The sequence below is a fragment of the Phodopus roborovskii genome, unplaced genomic scaffold (assembly GCF_943737965.1).
Source record: "Phodopus roborovskii unplaced genomic scaffold, PHOROB, whole genome shotgun sequence".
NCBI classification, from domain to species: Eukaryota; Metazoa; Chordata; class Mammalia; order Rodentia; family Cricetidae; genus Phodopus; species Phodopus roborovskii.
The window spans coordinates 12,141,133-12,168,211 of NW_026126602.1; the positions used below are offsets into that span (position 1 = coordinate 12,141,133).

General features: G+C 39.1%; 1 protein-coding gene across 12 annotated transcripts in view; it reads right to left on the bottom strand.

The window, feature by feature from the left end:
• The window catches only part of Cacnb2 (calcium voltage-gated channel auxiliary subunit beta 2), a 323,724-nt gene that overhangs the window by 24,551 nt on the left and 272,094 nt on the right, over positions 1-27,079 (bottom strand). For all 12 annotated transcript variants that reach the window (XM_051205596.1, XM_051205591.1, XM_051205595.1 and 9 more), the window contains one exon: positions 260-382. In XM_051205596.1, coding sequence (XP_051061553.1) covers positions 260-382 — 123 coding nt within the window. The remainder of the gene's footprint in view (positions 1-259; positions 383-27,079) is intronic.

Genomic DNA, 27,079 nt, shown 5'->3' on the forward strand with positions numbered 1-27,079 from the left:
AGGGCACGCATAAAAATGGATAACCTAACAAAATAGTTCCCAATTTCTAGGGCACAGAGTCCAAAGGGGCCCTGCCGGGAGCCTCTGACTCTTTTACATTAAACATTTCTTTCTACAGAAAGGGTTGTGAGCCACTGATTTATTTGGCTGTATTGTAGATAGCTGCAGCTAGACCGGATGCTTTTTCACAGCAGCAAGAAATGAGTGAGAGTGGAAGGTGAAAAAAAATCACACTGAAAGAAATTGAAATTCTCCTTACTTCCTTAACATGCAGAAAATCTTTTGCCTCGAATGAGATGGCCATGCCTGGCACCGGAATATCATCTTCCTGGGCTGCACTGTACCTGACGTTGGTCCGAACTGCAAATGCAACCGGTTTTGTCTAAAGAGGGACAGGAGGAAAAACAGTAAGAAAAGCAGTAACAGTGGCCTTCCCTCTTCCCCCTGCAAGGACAAAGACACCCCCAAAGACTGTTGGAATCACTGCTCCTCCTGACTGGCCCCTCATCATGGAGCAGCTGGTTAGTATCCTCCATGATTGTGATAGTGCTCAGCCACACCCACACTTCTGAACTAGAAATCAAAACAAGGTATTGTTCTCTTTGAAAGTATCATAGTAATAAAAGTGAAGATGAATGAAGTACATGTTTACAACTTGAGAGCAGGTGACTGCCAGAACCAGGACAATGCCTAATTTGGTTTTTATGGGGGGAAAAAAAACATTGAAACTGCCTCCCTACCCTGAATATCCACTCAAATTAATCAGTAATGATGTAATTCCCAATGGTGTACTATTTGGGATGGAAAAAAAAAACCTAAAGAATATATGCTCTGGTCTTAGCAACTATTATTCATGGCTGCAGGGAATTGTGAAAACATTGACCTTTTTATCCTACCATTTTTTCCTCTCTGGGTTCACTCAGCCACTAAAGATAACATTAATTTAATCATCCTTCACTGTTTGGTGCTTCTGAAAATTCACAGATAAATATCTGTTCTCACTGGCAATACATGCATATTCAGGAGATGGATAAATTAAGGAGGCTGATTTTTATGGCATGCAAATTCTGAGACCCTTGGTTATCTTCCCTTTCCTTATTTCCTGAGTACAAGATCAAACAGAGTCTGAGACACCTTGGCCTTATAGAAGGCTCACAGGAAGGTGGAACAGTGAAGAGCATGGTTATAGACTAGTACAAAAATCTGGGACACAGTGAGACCCAGGAGATGATCTAGGCCTTGAGGGCAGCAAAGCTAGGTCAGCCTTCTAGACTGAAAATCAGGATGAGCTCTGAGAGTGAGTTCAAGCTGCCTTTCTCCCAGCTTCAGTCTCATGGTTCTCCCAGGTTTATCAGAAAAGCTTCATCAGGACTTAAGGTATGGTGGCAGGGAAAATAGACTGCATAGACACAGGGCTAGTCCACAGCCCTATTAAGACTCCTATAGGGGGAACTCCAGGCCAGCTGTTGTAGAATTATACTTACATCCATGTATATTCAGGGACATTATTGGAATACCAGGTTAGCTGAGAATCAGTATCATCCCAGCGTTACTGCACTCTGTCACTCTGTTACTGCTCTAAGGACCACCTCCTCAGACCCCTCTAATGGTTCCAGGGTGATGCTAGTCCTGCATCCCTTCCTCACTTGCTTTCCCACTATGGGGCAGAGGGCACCTGAGCAGCAGTGGATCATCCAGCCCAGTTTTGCTTCTTATGACCCTGTGCCAAGGTGCCACATGGGCACATGTTAACTTGTTTGAGGCTAACTAGTACCCCATGCTCTGTTGCCCGCTTTATGGCACATAGAATTAAAATATTACCTCATGTGATAAACAGATTACCAAATCAATAAACACCATCTCACAAGAGATTAGCACCTCACCCTCCAGGTAAAGAACTGAAAGTGGTTTAAGAACATAAAAGCCAAAATTTAGTTACCCCTGTCTTCAGCCTATTTCTAGGACTTAAGGAAATAAGAAAGAGCACATGGTACAAATGTTAAAGACTCCCATTCTTTTCTTCTAGGTGGTTCTTCACCTTGTATATGGTATATCTTATATTATAAAAGCAAGATTGTGGGAATGTCTGCCTCCTGGTAAGCAGTATGCTGAGTGCTATGAATAGATTGTTGCATATCACCAAGTCACTAATGATAATTTTTCCCAGATGAGGAAATAGGCTCCAAAAGCTCTCCCAGAAGCCTGGCATGGTGGCTTACATGGGTAACCCCAACACTTGGAAGGCTTAGGCAGGGCGAAAGCATGTTCAAAGTCAACCAGGGCTAAAGAGCAAGACCCACTTCACAAAAGCAAAACACACCATGACAAAATTGTTCCAGATTGTAAGCAGTGAAATGGTTACACAAACCCCTTCCCCTCAAAAGCCCAAGTTCTTTTAGTACAATTAACTTCATGGCAGTTTCAGGCTATTTACATTTTTGTATGGAATTTTGAAGATGTGAAAATTGCCTTGGACCCTCCAAAGAAAACCAAAAGCCCTGAGTCTACCTTGAGTGTCATAGTAACTGAGCAGATTCACAAGGGAAAACTACTGTTGTTCATTAGGAAAGTCACACACCTTCAAATTGTTTTGCTTGAATCAACTTGAGCTCTAGTATGTCAGTAGCAATGGTAAGTAATGATTTTCATTAATTTGGATATATCTCTTTTACCTCTTTTTTCTCAAGCTTTAAGGCAGTATTTCATGCAATGAGAATTGAGATATTAAAATACTACTGGCTTCATAGCTTCAAAAAAAAAGTACCACAGCTACTTAGGGAGACAGTGAGGAAGAATATAGCTACTCCCATTCTGGAAAAAAAAATGAGCAGAACTCTATGGAAAATTCCTTGGGATGAAGTATTAACTATAAAGGGTTAACTATAAGAATTTTTTAATATTTATTTATTTATTTATTTATTTTTCCTGCAAGACTGATTTTCTGTGTACCTGTGCTCTGGCAGCCCTGAATGCCTTGGCCCTTTGCCCTCCACAGAGTCCCTTAGAACTCTGCAGTTCATCCTCAACTCTGATTCTTTACAGTTTTCATCAATTTATGGCTTTCATCATGAACTTCCTTTGAAAATGAATATACTTAATTCTAAGTAGTTACTGGACATGCTGCTAAAGATCCAAGCCACCTGCTGTCACCACCACCCTCCTGTCCTTCACTTTCACATTAGCCCTACTTGGCCTAGAGATCCAAAAGGATTTCAGAAATATCTCTTGTCACTGCTCCAGCTACCCACCCCTAGATGCTTCTGCTGACTCCATCCCTCTATTCCTCACTCTAGTCATACAGTCTGTCTAGAGTCAGCCACTGACAGAGGTGTTCACAGAAAGCTAGTATGACAGGTCCCAGAGGATGGTCTTGATATCTAGTAGAAGCTGGCTAATACTGACTCTACAAAAGTTCCTATGGAAGACTGTCAGAGATGAGCTTAAGGCTTAGAGCAGGGGCAATTCTCATGTCCTCACAGCCTCCTACAGCGACTAGGCTTTGCTTTTAGAGAGCAATTATCGTAACAGTTACCATAAGTAGAAGATAATTATGTTATAAACATCTCTGGTCATGAAGCAGAAGGAATAGACCATCATAGACCCATGATACTAGTTCCAGCTTGCTTCCCAATAGATGACTTAATGAGTTCCTATTGGAGCTAATATAAATAAGTACAACATAATGTTTGTTTTAATTTTACTAAAGCATGCCAGTTGCCTAATACTATTCAAAGGCCAAAGGGAATTCCCTGAAGATTCAAAATTTCTAAGTATGATTATTACAATTATGTAGATTTTTCTGTATGAACTTCTTTATTGTTACAAAAATGCATTACATTATGTTAAATAGCAAAGCATACATTTTTTCATTAGGAAGTGGCAAATAGCTCAAGATGAAATTTATAGTTTCTCTTTTAATGGTTATGATGAGTTTGTTTTAAAAATGAACTACTTCAAACTTGCTATCTTTTAGTACATTTAAAGAAAAATATAACCTAATTCCCATTAGATGGGATGATCAGCAAGGGTTGGAGAGCCATGGCTCAGTGGTTTTAAGAGCCCTTGTTTTTCTTGCAGATTACTAGGGTTTGGTGCCCAGGACCCTTATGGTAGCTCATAAGGGTAACCCCAGTTTTAAAGGATCCAATGCCTTCTTCTGACCTCTGTTGACTCTGGGCACACACATGGTGCAAGCCAAATTCACACAATAGATAAATATTTAAAAATATTTCAGACTGCTGACCTGACATGGTGTAATGTTCTAATAGAGATGATTCCATGATTAGTGTATTTCAAAGAACTTAGAGATAAGTCAGCATAGAGTAAACATGGGGAATGTTGGACAAAATAAATCAGGATTATAAAGGCTTTTCTGACTTCTCAGTCAATCCATCTATTATCTTTGTATTACAGACTGTTGTGAACAACAGGGGTGCATCAGTGAGCAGTATTAGTAAGATTGCCTGCCCTCCAGAGCTCACATTCTTGAGAGATAAGGCAGGTGTATCAGAATCTTCTAGTACTCCAAGAAGATGAGGACGAGAAACTGCTGTATGAACCTTGTAACCCAAAGGCCAGCTGTTGATAACTAGTTCATCAGCATAATAGGGGCTAAAGCCCAACAGAAGAGGGAAGAATAAAAGGAGAGAACACAGTGGGTATAGCATGTCCAGGGAAATTTGTTATGAGAAAGAAAGGGATGGAATTGGGATATAACAATGTGTTTTTTTTTCCTTCAGTAATTGTGAATAAAAATATGATGACACATGAAAATGAAGAAAGACTTACTGGTAAATATCCCTGCATTGGTAGGGGCCACAGACTTAGACAAAAGCAATGAATTCCATACCAGTCAAAGGCAAGAAGGTAGAGTATACACATACAAACACTAGTGGCTTCAATGATAGAATGTTATCTCAATGGCTTACATTCTCATTGGCAAAGGAAGATGGGGTAGGCAAGGGAAAAGTCAAGGTAAAATCTAGAAGATAGACAGATGGTCTGGTGTGTAGCACATCTAAGAATGTTTTGGGTGAGTGGAGTAAGCAATTATGCTGGGCTTTGGAGAAAGCTCCAGTAAAGACCAGGTAATTGATTTCTGAGTTCTTTATAAGGTAGTTCTGTCATGCTAGACTGTAAGGAAAATCATACCATAGGGAATTGAGTTAAAAATATGGCCCTTCAACAAGATATCATGGCTTTAAAACTGCCTCGACTATGTTGTTTTCAATATTACACAGTCATTTAGTATATGTGATATGTATAGATGTATATGCACACAAATAACATAGGTACATGTACACATGGTCTATGTCACATATGTTACACACCTGGTATGTGTTACATATTTGTAACATGTATGCATATATACATACATAACATACATGCACACATGTATATATAAATAACCATTTTTATTTACCTATGGATCTCAGAAATGAGTTACTAATGTCAGATAATTTGAATTGTTATTTTGATAAATGTTTCATATACTAGTTATACTTTAGTTACTGCTAAAAAATGAAGCTAATTTTTTTCTTTTAGAGGAATCAAATACTCAGCAACTATTCTACATAGGACTCTGTTGGGAATGGTTAAATCACTACCGACAATAGGCTATAGTCTGATCAGAATTGAGTTTTAGTTACATATCTGTAAATGCAAGCATATCTGTGTCTACTTAATCTTAGAATTAAGCAACATGCATATGTGTGTTTTCCTGTATTTGTGTTACTTTGCAGTGAATCCAGCATCTCAAACATGATAAAGAGGCATAATACTGCTGGCAATGGCTTCAACCCTCCTCTTATTTTCTACTTTAAGACAGAGTATACTAAGTTGAACAGGTTGGCCTTGAATGTACTATGTAGTCAAAGCTAGCCTTTAACTTTTAATCCTCCTGCCTCTGCCTTATTGAGTAGCTGAGGTTACAGACTTTACCAGTCTTAGTTAAAGAGTAAATGTTTTAAAATACATTTGAAATCTTATGCTAAAACTATTAAACTTTCAGAATATGAAGTCATAGTAGTATATAAAATAAAACATATGGAATAATAATTAGTGATAAACCTGTAAAAGTTTCATAAAATAAATAATAATTCCTAAAATATAACCTTAAAGATCTTATTTGAAAGGAAAAAATAGGACAAATCCATGAATACAGAAGGAACAAGGATAGTTACTTGAAATTACAGAATCCTATTGCTAATATGCAGCAATGTAGCACACTCCTCAGAATGTTCACGCCTGAAGAAGCTGTATGTTTATACTCCAATAACCAAAGGTTAAATCCTAATCCCACACTGATGGTATGAAAGTGGAGCTCTAGGAAGCAATCAGGTCAGGAGGGTTGAGCCTTCATGAGTGGACTAATTGAACTTAGGATCCTTCTTTCTGAGCCTCCTGATGGCTAGGATTATAGTTACATGTCACCAAGCCTGGCCTTATCCTACAGTATTTTTATAAAGCCATTCATAGCCAAATATTATTTCTTTGTTCAAAATTCCTATATGCACTGAAAAAAACCAATAAATGTTCAATCATTAGATCTGCTATGTCTTTTGATACTCATGTCCTTATCATTCTTTTTTATTTGAATTTTTGTTTTTAATTCAGCCTTGCATAATTGATTGAACAGGGCACAGGGCTTGCTTCTGCATGCTGCCTGAGACCACAGTGGGAGAACTCATGCTGACCTCAGACAGAAGACATAAGTTAAGCAGTAGAGATGACTGGATTCCCATGTGGATAGATTCAAACACAACTGTTAGGACAACCAGTAGCTGGCTGTATCTTTTGTGTACTTGCCTTGTCCAAATCTCAAATAAAAAGCTTTATTTACATTCTTTGCTTATACATCACCCACTTGCATATCCTATTTCTTAGCTACTTTCTTCCAGTATTGCTTCTGTCTTTTTGTCAAGTAAAAAAACAAACAGAACACAAAAAGTGGAATGGTGTGACGCTATCTCTTGAGACACTAGCAACAACACTCCCTGAGAGACTTCAGTCCAGAGTGTGGCCCAGTAAACTCAGGGATGAGGCACTGCCTACATTTACCTTGACCACTGTGGTTCCACTCGGTATTTTTCTTTCTCACAAAGATGGGAGGGAAGGATGTAAGTGGAATCAATAGCAGGGTCTCTTTAAATGACTGCCTGGCATTTAAACTATTATAAAATGTCTATTCTATACTTATTTAGAAAATTACACACCACAAGGAATTTGCAAAGAAGTATTCTAAACAAATGCATGAGAAGCCCATTCAGAGTCCCTGCTGCCAAACACAGGCAGACACGTTATGTTTTGTGATAATTAGCAAGTATCACTTTAGCCTATGCTCAACAGCTGTGGTCTACACTGAGTTTGTAAGCTCTAGAGATCAGAAGGTATGCAAGCATTGGAGCATCTCTTTTTCTATTTCACAGTGAGTGTTTTGTTTTTGTTAAAGAACTGAACAGATCATCTCTATGACCAAACCAAAACTTATTGCAGAGTAAGTTAGCATTGTGGAGAGTCATCTCCAAATGGGAGAGCCCATTTTATTGCCCACTCTGTAAAATGAGAGATATCTATCTGTCTGTCAGTCTGTCTGTCTGTCTGTCTGTCTGTCTGTCTATCTATCTATCTATCTATCTATCTATCTATCTATCTCTATCTATTTATTTTGCTAGCCTGACTTTACTGTTGTGAGCCTTTCTAGGATAAGGTTCTGTGGTTGGCAGATGCTCTGATGGATTAGGGATGGAGATCCAAACAAGTGAATACCAGAGGAAGACAGAAATCTATATTGTGGATGAAAAGGTGTTTAGGAATGAGGGACACTTAGTGTGACCAAGTTATTATTTAAATGTCCATACATGAGCTCTGAAAACAAAACAAAACAAAAAATACTTTGTAATATGAGGCAAGAGAGATGGCCTGATGATTAAAAGCACTGACTGCCCTTCCAGATGATCTAGGTTGAAATCCCAGCACCTCCATGGCAGCTCATCACCGTTTGTGCCTTCTGGCTTCCATAGGCACCAGGTATATACAAGGTATATAGACATGCATGCAGGTAAAACACACATGTAACATTAAAGTTTTAAAAAATAATATAATGTCTTTCAAGGTCAAAGATGTCCCAAATAACCACTCACAACATCTCCATGTCAGTCTGCTGGATATTTAGAAACTCTGTGGCCTTCAGAAGGCAAAATGTTAAAAATAGCAGTTGAGAATGGTGGCACATTCCAGTAACCCCAGTATTCAGAAGGTCAAGACCCAAGGAGCTTGTGTTCAAGGACATCCTGGACTACAGTGTTTTGGTTTTCCTCAAAGAAAAAATCAAAATCAGATCAAAACAAAGCACAAACAAAAAGTAAGCAGATACTCCTCTAGGATCACCTTCTATTTCCATGGACCCTACTTGCCTCTTGTGCCAAGCATCTTCTTAACAATTCCACTGCATGAGGCCTGTGAGTGGTGTGAGACCCTTTTCATCATGCTTGAGAAGAACAGACATGATGTCCAAGGGGCAGACTTCAGAACAAGCCTGATTGAAAGTGATAAGTGACATCATCTATCTGAATGTCTCGAGACATGGTTTATATAGTGCCTCAGGGAAAAATCTGAGGGATTAAGCAATCAGTCATACTTAGAGGCAGTCTAGTCATGGATGTCCATCACATTGGTTTTGTTCCTTTCTGCCTTCTTTCTCTTGCTTTGGACTTCTGTCTGTGTTAGCATCCCCCACATGAACTCTTTGCTTCTGCTTCTGCTTTTTAGGGAACTGAGAAGTTGTCTAGATGGGCAAATAAGCTGTGTTACATATTTAACAGATATGGATATGTGTAGCCACTGAAAATCACACACAGAAAGTCAGCAAATATTTAATGGGAACAGGACTTAAAAAATTATATGTATAATATAACCACATTTTTTAAATTTTTTTTTTTTACAAAAGTAAGTATATAATCTCTAAGCAGTTGGGTAGATGTGGAATTCATAAACAATGTTTCCTTTTTAGCTGTTATTGGAAACTAAATAGTTCACTTCTGTAGGTAATATTTACAGAGAACATTTAGCTGCATATCCTATGAAAAATTTAACTGGAGAACTGGAGAGAGATGGTTTAGCAGCTGAGGATGCTTGCTGTTCTTGCAGAAGACCTGAGTTCTGTTCCTAACATTCATGTAAGGCAGCTCACACCACCTCTAACACCAGCCCCAAGGGATCTGATCCCCTCTTGCCTACACAAACACATGCACACATGTGTCACATAAATCCCACACACATAACTAAGAATGACGATCTGAAAAAAAAAATACCTGGGAAAAATAATAAGTGCAGTGCAAAAGCTCTATGTCCAATGGGTAGCAAATAAAGCTAAGTGTTACTTTTAATAATTAATAAAACTCTGAGAGGGACTGAAATAAACTTTTTATGTCCATGAGATGCTATGACAGATAATAGGCCTTGAGAAACTAGGAGCTATATAGAAAGGAATGAAATCCAAATTCTTATAAAAGAGGCTGTAGTGTCTTAGGGTGGTGACCCAGAACATGTGCTTTTATAAACATACACACATACATGTATGCGTGAACAGACATACCAAAACAAGAAATCTCTCAGCTTGTTTCGTGTGTGTGTGTGTGTGTGTGTGTGTGTGTGTGTGTGTGTGTGTGTGTGTGTGTGAGTATGAGACAGCCATTTAAAAAGAGAATGTGGATTGGGGGAGGGAAGAGTTAGGAGGAGATCCAGAAACAGGAGTGAATTAGCTGCAGTCTTCAGGTATGAAATTCTCAAAACCCTATTAAAAAGAAATTTAAAGTATTTTTTCCTGTTTCCTTAGACAAATTCTTAGATCAAAAGGTGTTTACATATGAAAAAATTGCTACAAAGTACCAAACTCCCTTTCAAGAAAAAATGTGCTAATTTTCTCGCCCACCAGCAGAGGATAAATGTATCTATATTCTCCACAGCTGCTAAGCTTTGGGCATGGGAATGACAGAACAGGTGAAATTTGTGGGTTCTATTTTCTGTAATTGAGCTGGTAACACTTGACAGAATCAGGACAGTTATTAAGTTATTTCCGCTGAACTTCGAAATTTGCTTAAGTGTCTCTGACACATAGGGCACTTTCTTGGCAATGAGAACACGGAGGAAGAATGGGTTTGCTTTGACCTGCTGGTACCCCATTGAGAAGAACAATGAACTCTGCTCATTCTTTGTATGTATGAGAGTTTCCCAAGGGAGACATTCTAAATGATTAATGTTCATAGGTAACACTTACACACAGGGGGTGCCTTCCTCTCCGAGGTTAGGAGTACCAATCATTTACTGACTAGACTGGCAACTTTTAAAAAAGAGAAATTAAAATCCTATACTTCTATCATTTCTAATTCCAATAACCTAATATTAACATTCATAATCTTCAAATAAATGAATTATTGCTTAAAACTGGCAAAATAAATAAACTTAACAAAGTGAGAGGGGGTCCTACAAATGAATTATCTTTGGGGTAAAAGGTGCCTATATTCTAGATTTGCTTCTACTGCTTGGAATCTATTTAAAATTCATAGTTGGAATGCATCAACTACCAAAGGCATAATATTTTCATGCCCTTAATGTAGGTAACTCACTTTCCTTTGAGAAAAAGGTACTTTTCTGAAACAGCCCCGAGTCATTTAAGGCCAAGTTAAATGGATAGAGCAAGTAGATGATCAATTTGGGAGATCAACTTTTTAAATTGAAAACATTGCTTGAGGGGCTGGAGAGATGGCTCAGTAGTTAAGAGCCTGCACTGGTTTTGCAGAGGACTTGAGTTGCATCCCCAGCACAATAGCTTGTAACTCTGGCTCCAGGGGCTTCAGCACCTTCTTCACACCTCCACAGGCACCATAGGCATGTTACCATATCCCAGGCCACACATATGCATGAAATAAAATAGGAAAAATAGACATTGCTTGACTATCAGTCACGGGTATTTTCCTTATACACTGAACTTACCATCTCAGAAGTTAATCCTAGTAGTTGGCTAACAATTTTTGTGAAAGAATGTTAGTCCTACTATGGCAATCTAGAAGTTTCCTTAATTTCTTTGGTTAGCATAAACCATCCAATTTGAATTTTTAAATTTACTTTTATTTCATGTGCACTCATGTTTTCCCTGAATGTATGTCTGTGTGAAGTTACAGGCAATTATGAGCTGCCAGTGGAAGAGTGGCCAGTGCTCTCAACCATCTCTCCAGCCCTGATTTGAATTCTTACTAAGACTCTCAGCTATGATCCTGCAATTGCTCAACACAGGCTTGTCAAGAGATAGGATCACAAAATCTATAAACTTTGCGTTTACTCTTCATAGAAAAAAAAAAACCAGGAATGGGGGAGGGGCTTCAGGACACACATACACATTTCACATATGCACACCCATATAACATTACATAAAGTATATACGTAAATACCACATAAAACCAGTAGTATTGCTATCAATCTATTTTGTAAAAGGGATTTTTCGGGCTCTGCAGCATTTGGTTCCATTTTGAGTGTAAACAAGGGAGCAGGATGATGTTGCACTTTACTGTGCCTGTAAACACAGCCATCTGTCTAGCATCACCCATAAGGCACAGAGCAACAAATAACTTACTTCTAAAAGCAAAAATGGGTACCACCCTATACACTTTTCAAAACAGACAGGGAGAATATGAGCACATGGGCATAACAAAACGGTACCAGAGGAAACAGGTCTGAGAACTTATCAAACATAACAGCCCAAGAAAGAATACAACACCTTTCCCTGGACTCCATAAATAGAGGACACCTAGACCACAGCAGTAATGGCTTCCAGCACCCTGACATCTGACCATCTAGTTAATGACAGATGGACTGACAGGCAGAACACTGCCCACTGACTGAGGGACTTCAGCTTGGCTTAGTTGCCACTGCTGACATGGCCCTACCTTATTTGCCACTGACACCCCATCCCCCACTCCCACCTCCCCATCCTGCACACCCCATTGGTCCTTCTGAGATCAGTCCTCTACAGCCTTCATGATCCTGCATTATTATGGTTGGTTTTAATGTCAACTTGCCACAAATTAGAATAACCTGAATAGGGAGTCTCACCTGAAGAACAGTCTTGATTTCCTTGACTGATGAGACAATTATCCCAATTCTGGGCAGCACCTTCTGGTAGCATCTCAGGTAAAAAAGGATATTTCAGAACGAAGTTTGCCTCACATTTTGCTTGCTTGGCCTTCTGTCTTGCTGCAGAGTTGCTGCTGCTGTTTCTTTGCTGATAGCAGACCAATATTTCTAAGCATCCAGAATGGACTAGGGCCAGTGGTTCTCCAGCAACCTTTGGTCTCTGGTGCCAGACTAGGACTACTGATGAACCCTATCTTATTGTTGGAGTGACTACTGGTCATCACCCCCTAGTGAAAGACAGCTATTTTGGAACTATTCTAAACTGTTCAAACACCCAGATTCTAAAACCAATGACAGGGTCTCAGCATCCCAGGAGCAGTTTGGCCATTATTACTATTTAAAAACTCATCCTATAAATTGCTGTGCATGCATACATGCATACATACATTACATACATACATACATACATACATACATTATATCCCCTTGGTTCTGATCCTGTAGAAAACACTTGATAAAACATGTACCTTGACTCATGGGTCTGTAGCTTGACTCAACCCTGAGTTTCATCTCAAACCTGTATCTATGTAGCTTGTATTTGCAGCAGCATCTCTGGCAGTTGTCATACACGATTGGTTAACAAATCCACCATAGAGATTCTTTGCATCTCTATCATCCTGCTACCTCTTCTAGGACTCTTTGAACTCTGCTGTGGTTTCTTTAGGCCTATTGTAGCCATTCTGTTACATACATATGTGGATGGACATGTATAGCACCATACAGGTAACTGTATGTAGACAGATATAGTTACTATTCAATATGTGATATATGATTTTAGAGTTAATATTAATAGTTAAGCTTAGAATGAGAAAGTTTGCCAAGGGCCAGCTATCAAGCTACTCAGTAAGCTGGAACTGAAGGGTTAATGGCCTAAAAGCCACAGGTAGGCTGAGCAGTTCTGGACAGAGCATTGGCTTGACTCATAACTGCTGAGGAGGTTTCACATACCAAACCTGATGGGGTCTACACTCCGAGACTTCAGGGGAACTGACCTGCATACCAAGAAGGTATACATAAACTCTAAGTCAGAATGCTAGAATTTAATTAAATTATAGGATGCTGAGCTGATACCTGTAGAAAATGGAAGAATTTCTTGGCCTATAGTAGGAAAAATAACATAACTGGTGTTAGAAGTGCTGAGAATTGTGAGGGACAGAAAGGATGTTCCCCTGCTAGCATCCCATCATTTAACACAGGGCTAATTAATGTAGCCAACACTGAATTGTATCTTTCAAAAGGCAAGTCAGGTGCTTTGTTGTGCTTCCCAGCTACCAGCTTATCCACCAAGGCCTTCTCCTTGGGAAATGTGAGCTCTTACCAATGGCATGAACAAGGAGGTCACAAATCCCAGGGCACAGGGAGGTACATTGATTTCCCTACCTTTGTACACTCTAACAATGCACACAATTGATTAATGTCACCTTCATTAACCCAACTAGAAACAGGCTTGCTGCCAGGCCTCATATTCCATAAGACTACATATAGTCTATGGTCCCAGAGAGCGAACAATCCTTTGGGACCTTGACTTGTTTGTGCACAGACAACAGGTACCCAACATATCCCAATATATCGTCATACTCAAATTTGCAAAGTTCTACTACTCCACCATGAAAACTCTTTCTACCCCAAACTATAATTTTGTCTTTTTGTAAGGCCCCTTTCCTGGGTAAGCAATTTCAGCAAAATATTTTGAGCTGTCATGTTTCATGATCTTCAGTATTAGAGCTAGAAGGGCCCTTTGCCAGAGAAAGCAACCCTCTCATTTTAAAGATGAAAGACTGAAGCCCAGCAATTTTGTGTTTTGTTCAAGGTCACAGAGAACAGCATGGCAGGGAGCTGCACCTGGGCTCCCAGCTCTTCCAGCCCTGTCTCCAGTTACATCCAATCTTGGCTCTGATGCATGCAAAACACAATTGAAACCTCAGCAAATTATTTTTACTTTTAGGTGGTAGCTTTTTCTTTCTTTTTTTTTTTTTTTAGGTGGTAGCTTTTAATTGCTATTTTACAGCCAGAAAAAAAGATATATTTTTAAGAGGCAAGAATGACTGTAAAGTCGATCTTGTTCCCCGCTTTGGCTATTTAAAGCAAACCATGTTAATTCTCTGTGTGAATGATAGGGGAAGGTACACATTTCTGGCATCACTTTCCAACACACCAGTGCACCAGATGAGTATTGACTGATGGCTCCAGACACTAATAAGTCCAGAGTCTGTTCCTAGGAAAATGCTCTGCATGCGTCATTAAGGCTATTTTCAGCCTTGCTGTCTTGAATTGAATGTCAACTAGCTCTGGTGATTCTGAATTTAAATGGGATCTCAGTGAGGGGTAGAGAAAGCAAACATTATTTTCCGGGTTTGGATAGCTGACAATATATTTTAAAGGCTGCATTAAATTTTTAGGCATTTGTAAGATTTTTAAAGCCCTTTGAATGATAACCCAAATATTACCTTGATATTGACTTTTGGTTAAGTAGAAACTCTGCTGTCTAAACAATGTATCTATTTGGACTACCTGTAGATTCTACAGTTCTGTGCTTCTGTGGTGTAAATAAGTCAGTGGTCTTCAGTATATAGTACTTTCAAGAGATGGTGAAACTTTTTAAGATGTGAGATACCAAGGAGGAAGTGAGGTCATCAAGGGCATGCCCTTGAAGGAAAGGGACTCCATTGGAATGACAGCTATACTCAGTCATGCCCACATTGTTATGTTGGAGCTTGAGATTTGAACCCAGGCACTTGTGCTTATATAACAAGTGTTCTTGCCCACTCACCTATCTCCTTAGTTCTATGTACATTTTAAAAAGTGGAACTGGACTCCACCTGAAAAGAACTACATTTGAATGGGTGGATCCAAAAGTATGGATGTCTTTCACTGACAGGTACTAAAATATAATAGTTGATTTTCATTGATGTCTGCAAGAGCCAGATACCACTAACAGCCCTGCAAATGCTGCTTGCTAAGTCATTTTAAAAATCTCACAGCCTTAGGTATTATAGGTCTGCAAGTAATGAAGTGGGATGTGTTCATCGTCACATATTTTTCTCTTTTTTAATCTCCCTTTTCCCTATTGGCTTGTCTTTCTGTTTTCTTTTGAGACAGAATCTCATATAGTTCAGCCTGGCCTTAAACCCACTGGAAGGGCAAGGAAGGGTCTGAATTCCTAATCATCTTGCCTCTATCTCCTAGGTACCTGAACTACAGGCATGCATTACTTGTCTTGGCTCAGAGCTTACTGTCTTCTTGGTGATAGTCAAGTCCTGTTTTATAGCATATCTGACCAGTACAATGAAGTTGTCAAAAATGAGAAATCAGGTCTTACTACAACTTAATCATCTGAGATTACTACAGCAAGGTAGACTGGGATAGCTACATTCTAAATAAATCTACATAAAATATTCACAAGTGTACAAACGCTAATGACCAAAACTACTAGAGGTTTTCTTGTACATCTACCCAGTTTCTAAAGACTGAACAAAGAATGGAAAACTAGGAAGTTTAAATGGGAGATATATTCATGTTGAACACAATTTTAATCTAGACCCAAGTTTGACAAAGGACCTAACCCATTAAATTCTGCAAAGGCCCATTCACAGGAGTAACATTAGGATAAGAAGTAGCTGGAGTTTAAGAACAAAGACAGAGCAGAAAGATGGGAGTCAACAGAACTGAGACAGATTCAGTTGGCCAACTGGGGTCAAAGAGACAAGAAAAGAGCTAAGACCAGGAAGCCATGGGCTGAAAGTAGAGGAGCCTAAACATGTAAGGTTACAAGAGCTCTATAAGAGATGGGTTGAGTGCTATAAAAGAGCCTGGAAGAGAGCTGACTGGGAGAGAAGGAGATGCTAGTGTTCAGCAAGTCTGGCCTGTGACATGATTCTTCCTTTAGGCACTAGTGTTCTTGAAAAACAGCTCAGGAGAAAACACATGCATGCTATTGTCATGATGGTGGGTGACAGGTGCATAGTAAGGGTTAACCCATCAGAAAACATCTGTAAGACATGTTGTGACTATTCATCTCTCTGTATCTAGTGCATTCTTTTCTTATTCTTTACAGCCTTTCAGATTTTTTGAGACATCTCACTTTGTACTGCCTGGCCAAGAACTTGCTCTTAGGTCAGACTGTGCTGGAATTGGCAATGGTCCTCCTACTTCAGCCTCCTGAGTACTGAGGTGGCAGGTTCCAGCCACCTTGCCTGGCTTTAACCATTTCTTTTCTATGTAAGTTATAAAACAAACACCTTAAAGTCCCTGTGAGTTATAAAGTCAAACTCTTCTGGCAGGGACATTGAGTGTTTTTGTTCTCACTTGGCAAGTGAAGGAAATCAGATAGCAGCCCAAAAACAGATGGTCGTATGTAGTAGGGATGCTAGCCCGTAATTTCAACTCCACATACCCCATAATTTCTCCTCCAATTTTAGGCTTTGGTTAACTCATGCACTGGAGGAAATGGAAAAAGCCAAATGCTTAACCATGGGCAGTTCGTAAAGACCACTAGCATCTGCATAATGGCTTCCTCCCTTGCAGCAAATAGTAGTTATAAAAAGAATGAATCTTAATGTATCAAGGCAGATTTCATTTTTAAAAGCATAATTCATTTTCATCACATGTAAATCTTTAATTTCAAGGCCGTCTAGAAACAGTTGTTTGAAGAACCTTTCCAATCTATATAACATCTTGTCATATGACCATGAAGTGTGGGCAAGCTTGGAATGGCATCTGCCATCACAATCTATGCTGTTTGTTTGACCAATGTACACACCCCATTCCAGCTTTGCAGGTGTGCCTCTGTGATGAGATCCAGTTCCATTAGAGGGAGAAGATAGCCCACTTTTATGTTTTTATTTACAAAAGGCTTTCTCTTTCATCTTTTTATTTTGCTACCACCAACACCTTCTATTCCAAGCCTTCAATACCCAAGCATTTGAAAGCCAAGTACAGAGGGACCGGTGAAAACCCATTGAAAGGATTGTATAGACCAGGTGTTCCACAATTCAGGGAATGAGTAATTCTGGTATGAACAAACTGATCCAAGTCCAGGAAATAAAAAAGGCATGTGATAAATACTGTAAATGATAGTGTTTCTTACAGTTTCTTTGCAACACTGAAGTAGTTTATGACATATTCATAAAAAATTATAAACATGCACATAACACACACACACACACACACACACACACACACCTGCTTCCAGGTGTAGTGGTGCATGTATAAAATCCCAGCACTCAGGAGGCAGAGGCAGACTGATAAGTGTGAGTTCAAAGTCAGCTTGATCAATGTTGGGAGTGCTAGTCCAGCCAGGGCTACAAACTCAGATGCTGTATCAAAAAGTAACATTAAATTAATTAAAATTAAAATTCAGCAATTAAGAAGTAGGCTGACATGATTATTTGGACCTTTGAGGTACAGACAGCATTTCAGCCCCAGAAGATAAAACATTTTTTATTAAAAATCTTAAGCTATTTTTTTTGTATTCATAAAAGTGTACTTGTGATAATCTGAAGTTCTCCCCCCCCCCCAATTCATTTCTTTTTAACCTAACACCTTTTGGCTGGCTCAGGCATCTGGCTTCCTTGAAGAAAGACAGAAATTCATTTTTTATAACCTTATTTCTAATAAATAATTAATAAGATAAACATTTTGTTTTTTCAAGACAGGTGTCTGTTCTGGAATCGCTTTGTAGACCAGGCTGGCTTTGAAGCCACAAAATTCTGCTGCCTCTTTCTGCCTCCCAAGTGCTGGGATTAAAGGCATGTGCCACCACTGACTGGCTGAACACTTTCTTTTAAATTTTATGATTAACTTTCATGCTCAGTACAGATTGAAAAATGCAATAGATGACAGGAAAATAGATCAAGCATGTTTGCATATTGATTCTTGGCAACAATGAATGGAAGAAGGATCCTCAACCTCAGGACCCTCTGACTTTTCAGAGTAGAACAATCTATATAAGTACAGTTGTCAAGAAATTGAAGAGAAGGGAGTTACAAAAAATGCAATCAACCATTAAACTTGTTCTTCTTGGTGGCTCTATATTAGTTGCAGAGATGTGGGTAAGATTTGATGTGATTGCTGGTATAAACTGTGTCAGGTCTATGCTATGGAACTCAGTGAACTAATACAACTTCCACCTAGAAGATCTCTATGACTCAGGCTGCTTAAATGCAAAGGAGGGAGGTAAAACTAAGACTGCCATTGCTTCTCAGTAAGTCATCCCATGAATCTGCCATTTACAGTATCCAATTTCTAGGTTTGAAGTATTCTAGGAATTTGCTAGAAGTAAGCAAAAGTAACTTAGAACATCTAGAGTCACTTCTTTTAAAACCCAAGTCCATTGTCCCTGAGGTTAGTTTTTGTTTGTTTGTTTTTTTCTTACCCGGGGCCCAGCTATGTACCCTAGGTTGATTGCTAACTCAAATTCCCCCTGCTTTAGTCTTCCAAGCCCTTGGATTACAGCCATGTGCCACTCACCTGACTTCACATATGTTTCTACATCTCTTTATGTCTGATCAACACCTGCCTGGCAAAGCCATGTTATTACAGATGTTTAAGGGCAGAATTACAGCTTTCCTGTCAGCTTATGAATTCACTGGTTGATTTTATTCCTTATAAAAGAAAAATGGAAGAGGATGTTTTAAGAATATTGTGGGGATACCAGTAAGTCTAAAACAATTCATATGTGAACATACTGTAATCCCAACAATTAGGAAGCCGAGGCAGGAAGATCTAAACTTCAAAGCCAGCCTGGGCTGAATTACAACACCATGGCTCAACTAGCATGGACTAAATTACTGCACTATAGCTCAACATATATAAAAACGGAAGAGACAAAGCAGCCGGAAAGAAGTCAGAGTCTTGTAGGAGACATACACAAACAACTGAGACACACAACACAGGAGAAGAACTGAAGTGTAACGAGGGGTTTGTGAACTGTGTCAGATGAAGGGGCTAGGAATAACTGAGTCCACAAAACTGTTCCAGACTCTGAAGCCATTTGAGATAGATGGAAAACACAAGTAAATGTCATTTTCTGCTCCCACCCTGCTGCTATTGAGTGAACGACAGCAAGTTATTCTCTGGTTACTTTTACTGCAACCCTATCATTCTTCCTTCCCTGAAACACAGGGAAGACCTCACTTCCTGTGTATGCACTCAGCTAGTATCTGATATCTATTACTTCATATCACTCTTCATACATTACACAGGTCACTTAGCCAGACAATAGATTTCCCCAATTGTGAACTGTGGGGGCAGGAGGCAGCTCACATTCCTCATTGCTTTCTAGTACTTGGCATATGTTAAATACAAGTTATTTCTTCACCTCAAAGGTAAATTTAAGGTTCTCCACAATTGGGCATGAACAATTCAGCATTGATGTCTGAATACTGGTGCCAACTCAAATTAGTAAATAAGGAAATGTCATCACAAAAGGGAGACCGCAGAACAAACTTACTGTTTTAGTTGTGAGATGCACAAATATCTTACTTCATACTCTTCAAAATGGAAGTCCTTTCTGTTTTATCCTATTCCACTTAAAGTTTTGTTTCCATAAAACTGGGACATTATTTACAGTTTCTTTAGACTTGCTTTAATCTGGGAGCTAATTTATTTACATGTATTTCTAACTGTTGTTAGTCAACTTCTAGTTAGTTAACTGTTGTGAGTCAACTGGTATCCCAGCACCACTGAGCTAGGCTTTGGAAATGGAGAATCATGAAGTCCCATGATAATGAGGGCAATTAGCAATACACATTGTGGATTATCCAATTACTGACTACAAAGGAATATATTTTTTGTTTTTCTTTCTTTGAAAACACTAGGCCAGACCCTTTTAGTAGGACTTTCACATAACTCAAAAATTAGTGGCCGTAGTCAGAACAACAAACCCTATTAGAAGGATAGGGAAGAGAGATGGAATGGATTCTGACTTCAGTGCCTGTGGGTTATACTATGTGAGTGGCTGGGAGGTTTTCTTTGTCGCTTTGGAATTCTTGGCATCAGACACTCTCAAAGAGTGTGTGAGATAAGTAATGCCCAGGGAGGGCAGGTGTGATCGGATTTGTCTGTCAAGTGTTGTCACTCTCTCACGGGGTTTAGATAATTGAAGATTAAGTGCCAAAATGTTCAACAATGAACCTTTATAAAGAAGGTGGGCATGACCGAAAGGGACACGGGCACTTTGTTTCCTTCTGTGTGTATCCTGTGAATGGTTATTATGTGTGGTATGAAACAGTGAAGAGACAAGCGATCCATGCCTGGGGCTGGAAGAATAGATAAGAGGGACAAGAGGCCAACCTGAGGCCAGTGAGCAGACATTCTGATTCTTCCATTGATACATTTTGTCCTCAAACGTACACACTTCATGGATTCAGGTACAATGACATAGGTCTTCACGTTCATCCAATGTCTACATATTTAACCTGGGCATCTTGGTTCCAGCTGTTTATATTCAAATATCTCCAAGCGTATCTTGACAATTTCAAAACTTATATATTCAGGAATGAACTTACAAGATCTAATTTTCATATCTTTCCCATTTTGACACCATCTTTGTTCTTTCTATCTACTGATCACCAAGGTTGTGTGTCCTACGTGTTTTGAAATGTATCCCTTCTCTACTAGCCACTTTTGTCCCTTTGCAACATGCAAAAAAAAAAAAAAAAAAAAAAAAAAGGTTCATTTTCTCCAGTTTTACTTCATCAGTTTGAAAAGGAACAAGAGAATAAATAGAGTTCAGTTGAGAAATGAGGTAGGTGGCATTACTGTCACATTTTACAGGTAAGAGGATAGGACTACTCACGGTGGGGCAATTATTGAGAAGAAGTCAAGAGTGAACACACTGAGAGTAAACAAAATGCTCTAGTGTACACAAGTTCATTTTGAGGTCCATGTGACAATATGGACCATATAGGAAGTGGGTCATAAAATATGAAACTCGGGATGTCAAATATACATTAGAAAAAAAATATGTGAACTGTGTTCTAAGTAAGAAAGAATCCTAATATTGAGAGATTAAGCAGAGGTTATAGAGCTCATGTCCTTCTACTCCCCAGGTTTTTTGTTTTGTTTTAAATCTGGCAAGGGTTTGCCAGAGGAACATGATGTCACAAAAGTCAAGAGCTGACAACATTTCAAGTTGGAGGGAGCAATTGACTATTTTGAATGTTGCTGACAGCTTGAGTGAGATCAGGCCCAATTTATGACTTATTTGACAGCCTAGAGATTTTTGGTGACCTTGCCTGGAGCCTTCTGTTGGAGTTTTGGGAATCTAGACATGAAGAGGCCATGGAAGGAGAAGCTAAAAGGGCCATTCTATTATGTAAAGTCTGGCTGGGAGAGAGTGGAGATGCTAAAGCAATATTGGGGAAGTTGTGATATAGGGGCTTTACACTTTTAGAATGGCTAAATACCACAGTGTACTGTAGTGTATGAATTGTCTGGAAAATATGGGAGGCATGGATACTGCAGGAGAGAGAACATGACTGGAGTAGGGAATCCAGAAAGGTGAATAAACAGAGGAGAATATGCTCATAGGTAGAGGATGCTCCTATTATAACTTCAGAAAATGAGAATGGGAGCTACAGAGGAAGACAGTTCACAGGTTTGATTAGAGCGTGATGAGAATACAACCACCTGTGAACCCCAATTTCTGGGTGGAGAAATCAAACAAGTGGAAATTAATGAAGTATAAGTAGAGTTACTATTTCACAGTTTTAAAGCAAAGAGGCAAAATAAGTAGAAGTGAGAGATTAGAAGAGAAGGTAAGAATCTCAGATTACATGGAAGTAAACATTGGTTATATCTGCTTTACAAACAGCTCCTATTTACTTACATTTGCAGGGTACTGTGAAAGACACCTTTAGACACATTAACGATTTCTTATATTGGATATTCTATCCTATGAAATTTTGCAAAGAAAAAGGCTAGGAAATAAAGCCCACTGGAATCTCACATAAATAGTTCCCACAGGGAGAAGAGGGGCAAGATGCACTTTCCATCCTGCAGCACTGGGTAAGTTCTTGCCTGGTGATGGCAGAGGAGATCTTTCCCTATAGTGAGCATATATCCAAAATGGGAAAAAGTGAGAAAGAACAGACATCTCTCTAGAGCTACAGGAAGATTCCAGTTTGTGGAAGAAGCTACATTTTCTGACACTAGATGAACTTCCTTCCCCATGGGGTGACAAAGGGTATGTTGGAGGCTAGTAACATGGCATGTTTGACAAGATACAGACTTTTGACAGACATGTAATCTGGGAAAATATAAAATACATTCCAATAGAGTGAACATATCACATAAGGTAGGAAATCCTAGACAAGGTGTGTTCAGAGTGATGTGTCTGTCACAAGTTCATTCTGGACAAAATCCAAAATCTCAGTTCAGAAAACCCCAGAACCATGAGGAGAAGGTTCTATATAAGTGATGATTACTTACAGAAGAGACATCAGCATAGAAAGGGGGAATCTCATTGCGAGGAGACAAGTCTCCTTGAAATGTGTTAGGGGATGTTCAAGGGAGATGTGGGAAAGGATGACTGTGGGTGTTTAGATCAATATGCAGCATACATTTGTATGAAGTCAAATAATAAATAAAAGATATGTATAATTATTTTATGGGTATTATTTAAGTATAACTTTTTTTTGTCTCATTAATGTCTTAAATTTTGTGTAATTTCCTATTTAACCATGAAGAAAATCCAAGGAAGTTTCCAATGATACCACTATAATCATTTAATTAGGTACAGCCATATGTATATAGTACCTACTGTTTTCAGTAAACAAGATATATAACACCATCTTCACAGTGTTTACACAATATATTAGAATCTCCACAAGCAGAAAATTTCCAAATACAAATGAAATGTGAGCTGTGAAAAAACTTAGAACCAAATTTTCAGTTTTTCACTTATATAATATTTGATTTGTCAAATTTGTTTTTATCTTTCAGCTGGGAGGTTAATATTTTTATCTTCAATAGCTATTATATGAGGCTTTAGGGATTCATCTGTTCCCAAGTATCAAACACACCTCAGTGCTTACATAGGTTTAAATACTGTGTATTTTTAAAGCAAGTATTTCATGAACATCAGAAGGTAAAAGACTGATGAAAAGATCTTACTTAGTGTTATCAGCATGGTCTCAAAATAATGGCTCCCCAAAATGTATTTGTAGTCCAGACTGGTAAGCATCAAAAACAATTAGCTATGCTAAGAGTAAGTAAATATATTATGCTAAAATATGCTAAAAGTCAGTTGTTTTACTTTTCATATTCGGTTCTCTAAATATGTTGTTTACCCTAAAAAGAGTTTCTGGGAAGGGTTTCTACTCTGCCAGAGAGAGCTGGCACATGTTTAAACTAGTAGGTACTACTACCCTGTACCATTTGAAAGTGAGGCACTCTTCTGCATGAAGAATCTGAGATGTAGAATCTGAGAAACAGTGTACATTTTATGAATATAACTAAAAGGATTTCATCTGAAGGTTCTTGGAGGTCATTTAGACACCCATGTCCACAAAAGCATTTAAAGGGCAGATTTGAAGTGTTTTTCCACAGATGAAGAAATAAACCAAGTATCATATTCATGAAGATCAGCCCTAAAGAAAAGAAATTCACATACAAGTTCTAATACCCATGGAACTAGATAATGCAATGGTAAGTCAAATGAGCCTGTCAGAGACAGACAAGCATTGTATGATTCCACTGACATGTACTTGAAATAGTCAAACTTATAAGCACAGAAAGTAGAACAATGGCTTCTAGGGAAGGAGTGGGTAGAGTTGAATTCTTGATTGGTATGCAGCTCAGTGTCCTAGATCATATACAAGTGCCCTAGATCACTGAACCTTTGGTGCAAGACTCATGTGTAGATGTATCTGTAAATGATAGAGGAACAGATAATTTGCTGTGAAATTTTGTCTCTTAGAAATATCAGAAAAGCTACACCCATAAACTCTCAGCAACATGGCTGCCTAAACATGACCTGAACAAGGATGATATGAATAGACATGCTTATGTGGAAGGGGTAAATATAACAGGGCTTCAATAGACAAAGAACTACAGACAACTAAGAAAAGAGAGAGATAGTCTTCCCCAGGGATGAGCATACTAACTGGTTCTTTAATACCAAATGATCAACATATTATCTGATATTGAAAACATATACTTGTAAGTAACAGATAGAGCAGGTTGTATTTATGTATTTAGGAACACATATACACCCTAATCAAGAAAAAAAGAGACCATGAATTTGAAAGAGGGAATTAAGTAGGGGGTAACAGTAGGGTTTGAAAAAGGAAATGATATAATTATAGCATAATCTCAAAAATGAAGTGTCTTGGAAATGGATAATGGGGATGGTTGCACTAGTGTGTAAATAGCTTGCACTGTATTGTCTTAAGTCTGTTTTCTTTCTTTTTCTAATAACATAAATCTTTACTGATTCTTTGGGAATTTCACATCATGCAACCTAATCCTGCTTGCCTCCCAAACCCTCTACATCCTCCTCTCAGTGAGCAGCATCTCCTGCCAAAAGAAAACCCATGAAAAGTAATTAAAAACAAAAAACCCCATCTCACTCCTCCACTTTTCCTACCTCTCCATCAGGTCAGAGATGGGGTAGGTGGGGCCAACCCAAGTCCCAGGATGTGGGGCTGGGTAGTGGGTAGCTGGTCAGTCTGGGCCACTGAAGTACCCACACACAGGGGCAGAGCCAGCTCTCTATGCCCATGTCATAGGGGCCACTTCTCCCATATTCTGTGGTGAAGGGTGGGGCCATCTCTCCCAAGTACAGGAGAGTGTGCAGGGCTGGGAGCTCTTCTGCAGTGTCCAGAGAGAGGCAGGGATATCTATCCCCAGGCCAGTCAAGGGCAGGACAGGCTGAGCACAACCCTTGGATGTTTAACATACATGGTTCCTATGGCCCCCAGTGGTACCACAGGCCATGGACAACAACAGAGACCCAGTCATGGCTGTTGGCAGTGGCTTGGCCCAGAAGTTACCATGGCCCCAGGTGGCAGCACAGGCTACCCAAATCAGTATGGCTCTGGCAGCAGCATGGTCCTCAGACACCAATATGTTCTTAGGTGGCTGACCCAATTCTAAGCACCCCCATGAAGTTTGTGTTCTTAATAATGGAAATTAATTTTATTTTCCATGGAATGTACCACACTAAATATTGTGAAATAAACTCATCACAAAAGCATTAAATGAGGTTTCACTGGTAGTACATCATGATAAGAATCCATGAACTTTTTAAGGTGAGTTTTTCTAAGAGATAAAATCTATACACTCATCCAAACAATTGTTATCAAATATCTTTTCTAATTTATTATTTGAAGCCTTGAATGACAAGTAAAATCCACATAATATCCATTTTTCAAATAGCCATCATTATACTTATCCGATGTATCAAAGAAAACAGTAGACAAAGAGAATCTCTGCATTGTTGAGTCAGTGGTTAGGAACAGCTAGACATACAGAGTCTTGGGAAAGTTCCTGAGTCGTTTATACCAATGTTAAGGGAGGAATGAAACAAGTAAGAGATATATGCCTCAGCAATAATAAAGGGCTCCCCTCTGTCTATAGTGAGAATAAACAGCGTTTGCTGGGTGTTTAGGTCATGATCATATGTAGAATATACATAATAGTAAGATGCAGAATTGAGGGACACCATAGGGAAGAGAGAATACTGAGAGGCAACAGAGGACAAGAAATGAAGTGGTTGAAGGGACAAGGAAAATAAGATTATAGTTCAGGGATTGTGATTGGAATGAAGGATAATGAGGGTTAGCTACAAAACAGAGGACGTTAGCAGTCTGTAGGGAATACATACAAAGGCCAGAATATGTCTTCTGTGAGAGGCATTAAGAAAGTGATGATTTACATTAATTTGTCTTTGAAATGGTGATTACATATTAACAAAACAAAGTATTGGCAACAGGGAGCCTGTTTAAGTGATAACTGGGTTGAGTCAAGCATGTGTACTTATTTCTGTGCACCTGCACAACCCACACTCAATGTAAATGGGATGTCAGCTTTAACAGGACTAAATGTCCCACTCCGAAAGCATCCTTTATGGGCCATCAAGCTAGGCCACATCTCACTTCACTGCACATCGGTAATGCTTGGCTAAGGAAATGAACTTTTGTGCAAAGCACAGAATTGAAAGCTCACTGCATTTGAGCTATCCTCTTCCTGTTATCAGGAAGTGGTATCCGTTTGCTACTGCCAAATACCAGCTATTATACTGAATGGAGCCTGTGGAGTTAAACCAGAGAGCAAAGTTCTGTCCCTTAACCTTCTTAAAATTCCTGGAAGATAAGCAAGTGTTGACTGATACACAGTTTGCCCTTGGGCTCAGTTCCATTATTGAAAACGCCTTCAGTGGCATTCCATACACTCACCAAGGAGGAAGACCTGGGTATTTATTGTGCTGCTGCATATGCTCTGACCTGCAGCCACAGCACCGGTGGGATGTAAAAGTCACTCTTTCTCTGAAAATGTTTACTGGGCTCCATGAAGCTCTGCACTCTCTTCTACCCCTGCCTCTCCCGCACAGTTTTACCAGCACTCCTTTACCTACTCATGGAATTATCATTCCTAAACCTAAGTAGACTGTACTTCCTATACTAAGTCACCTCCCTAGTACAGCACCAAGAATTCTTGGAATCAAGGAGGTCACTTGTGCTCCTTTTTACACCATGCTGTGACCACCCTGCAATTGTCTGTCACACTTTCTCCTGAAAACACAAGAGCTTGAAATGCATCATTTCATGCTCCTTTTTGCAGGTCAGGGCCCCATGACATATTGGAGGCTATTTTTACGTGAACTGTTTTTATGACTTTGATGGTGACTTTTAAATTTAAAGAGTATGATGCCACCTTAAAAAAAAAT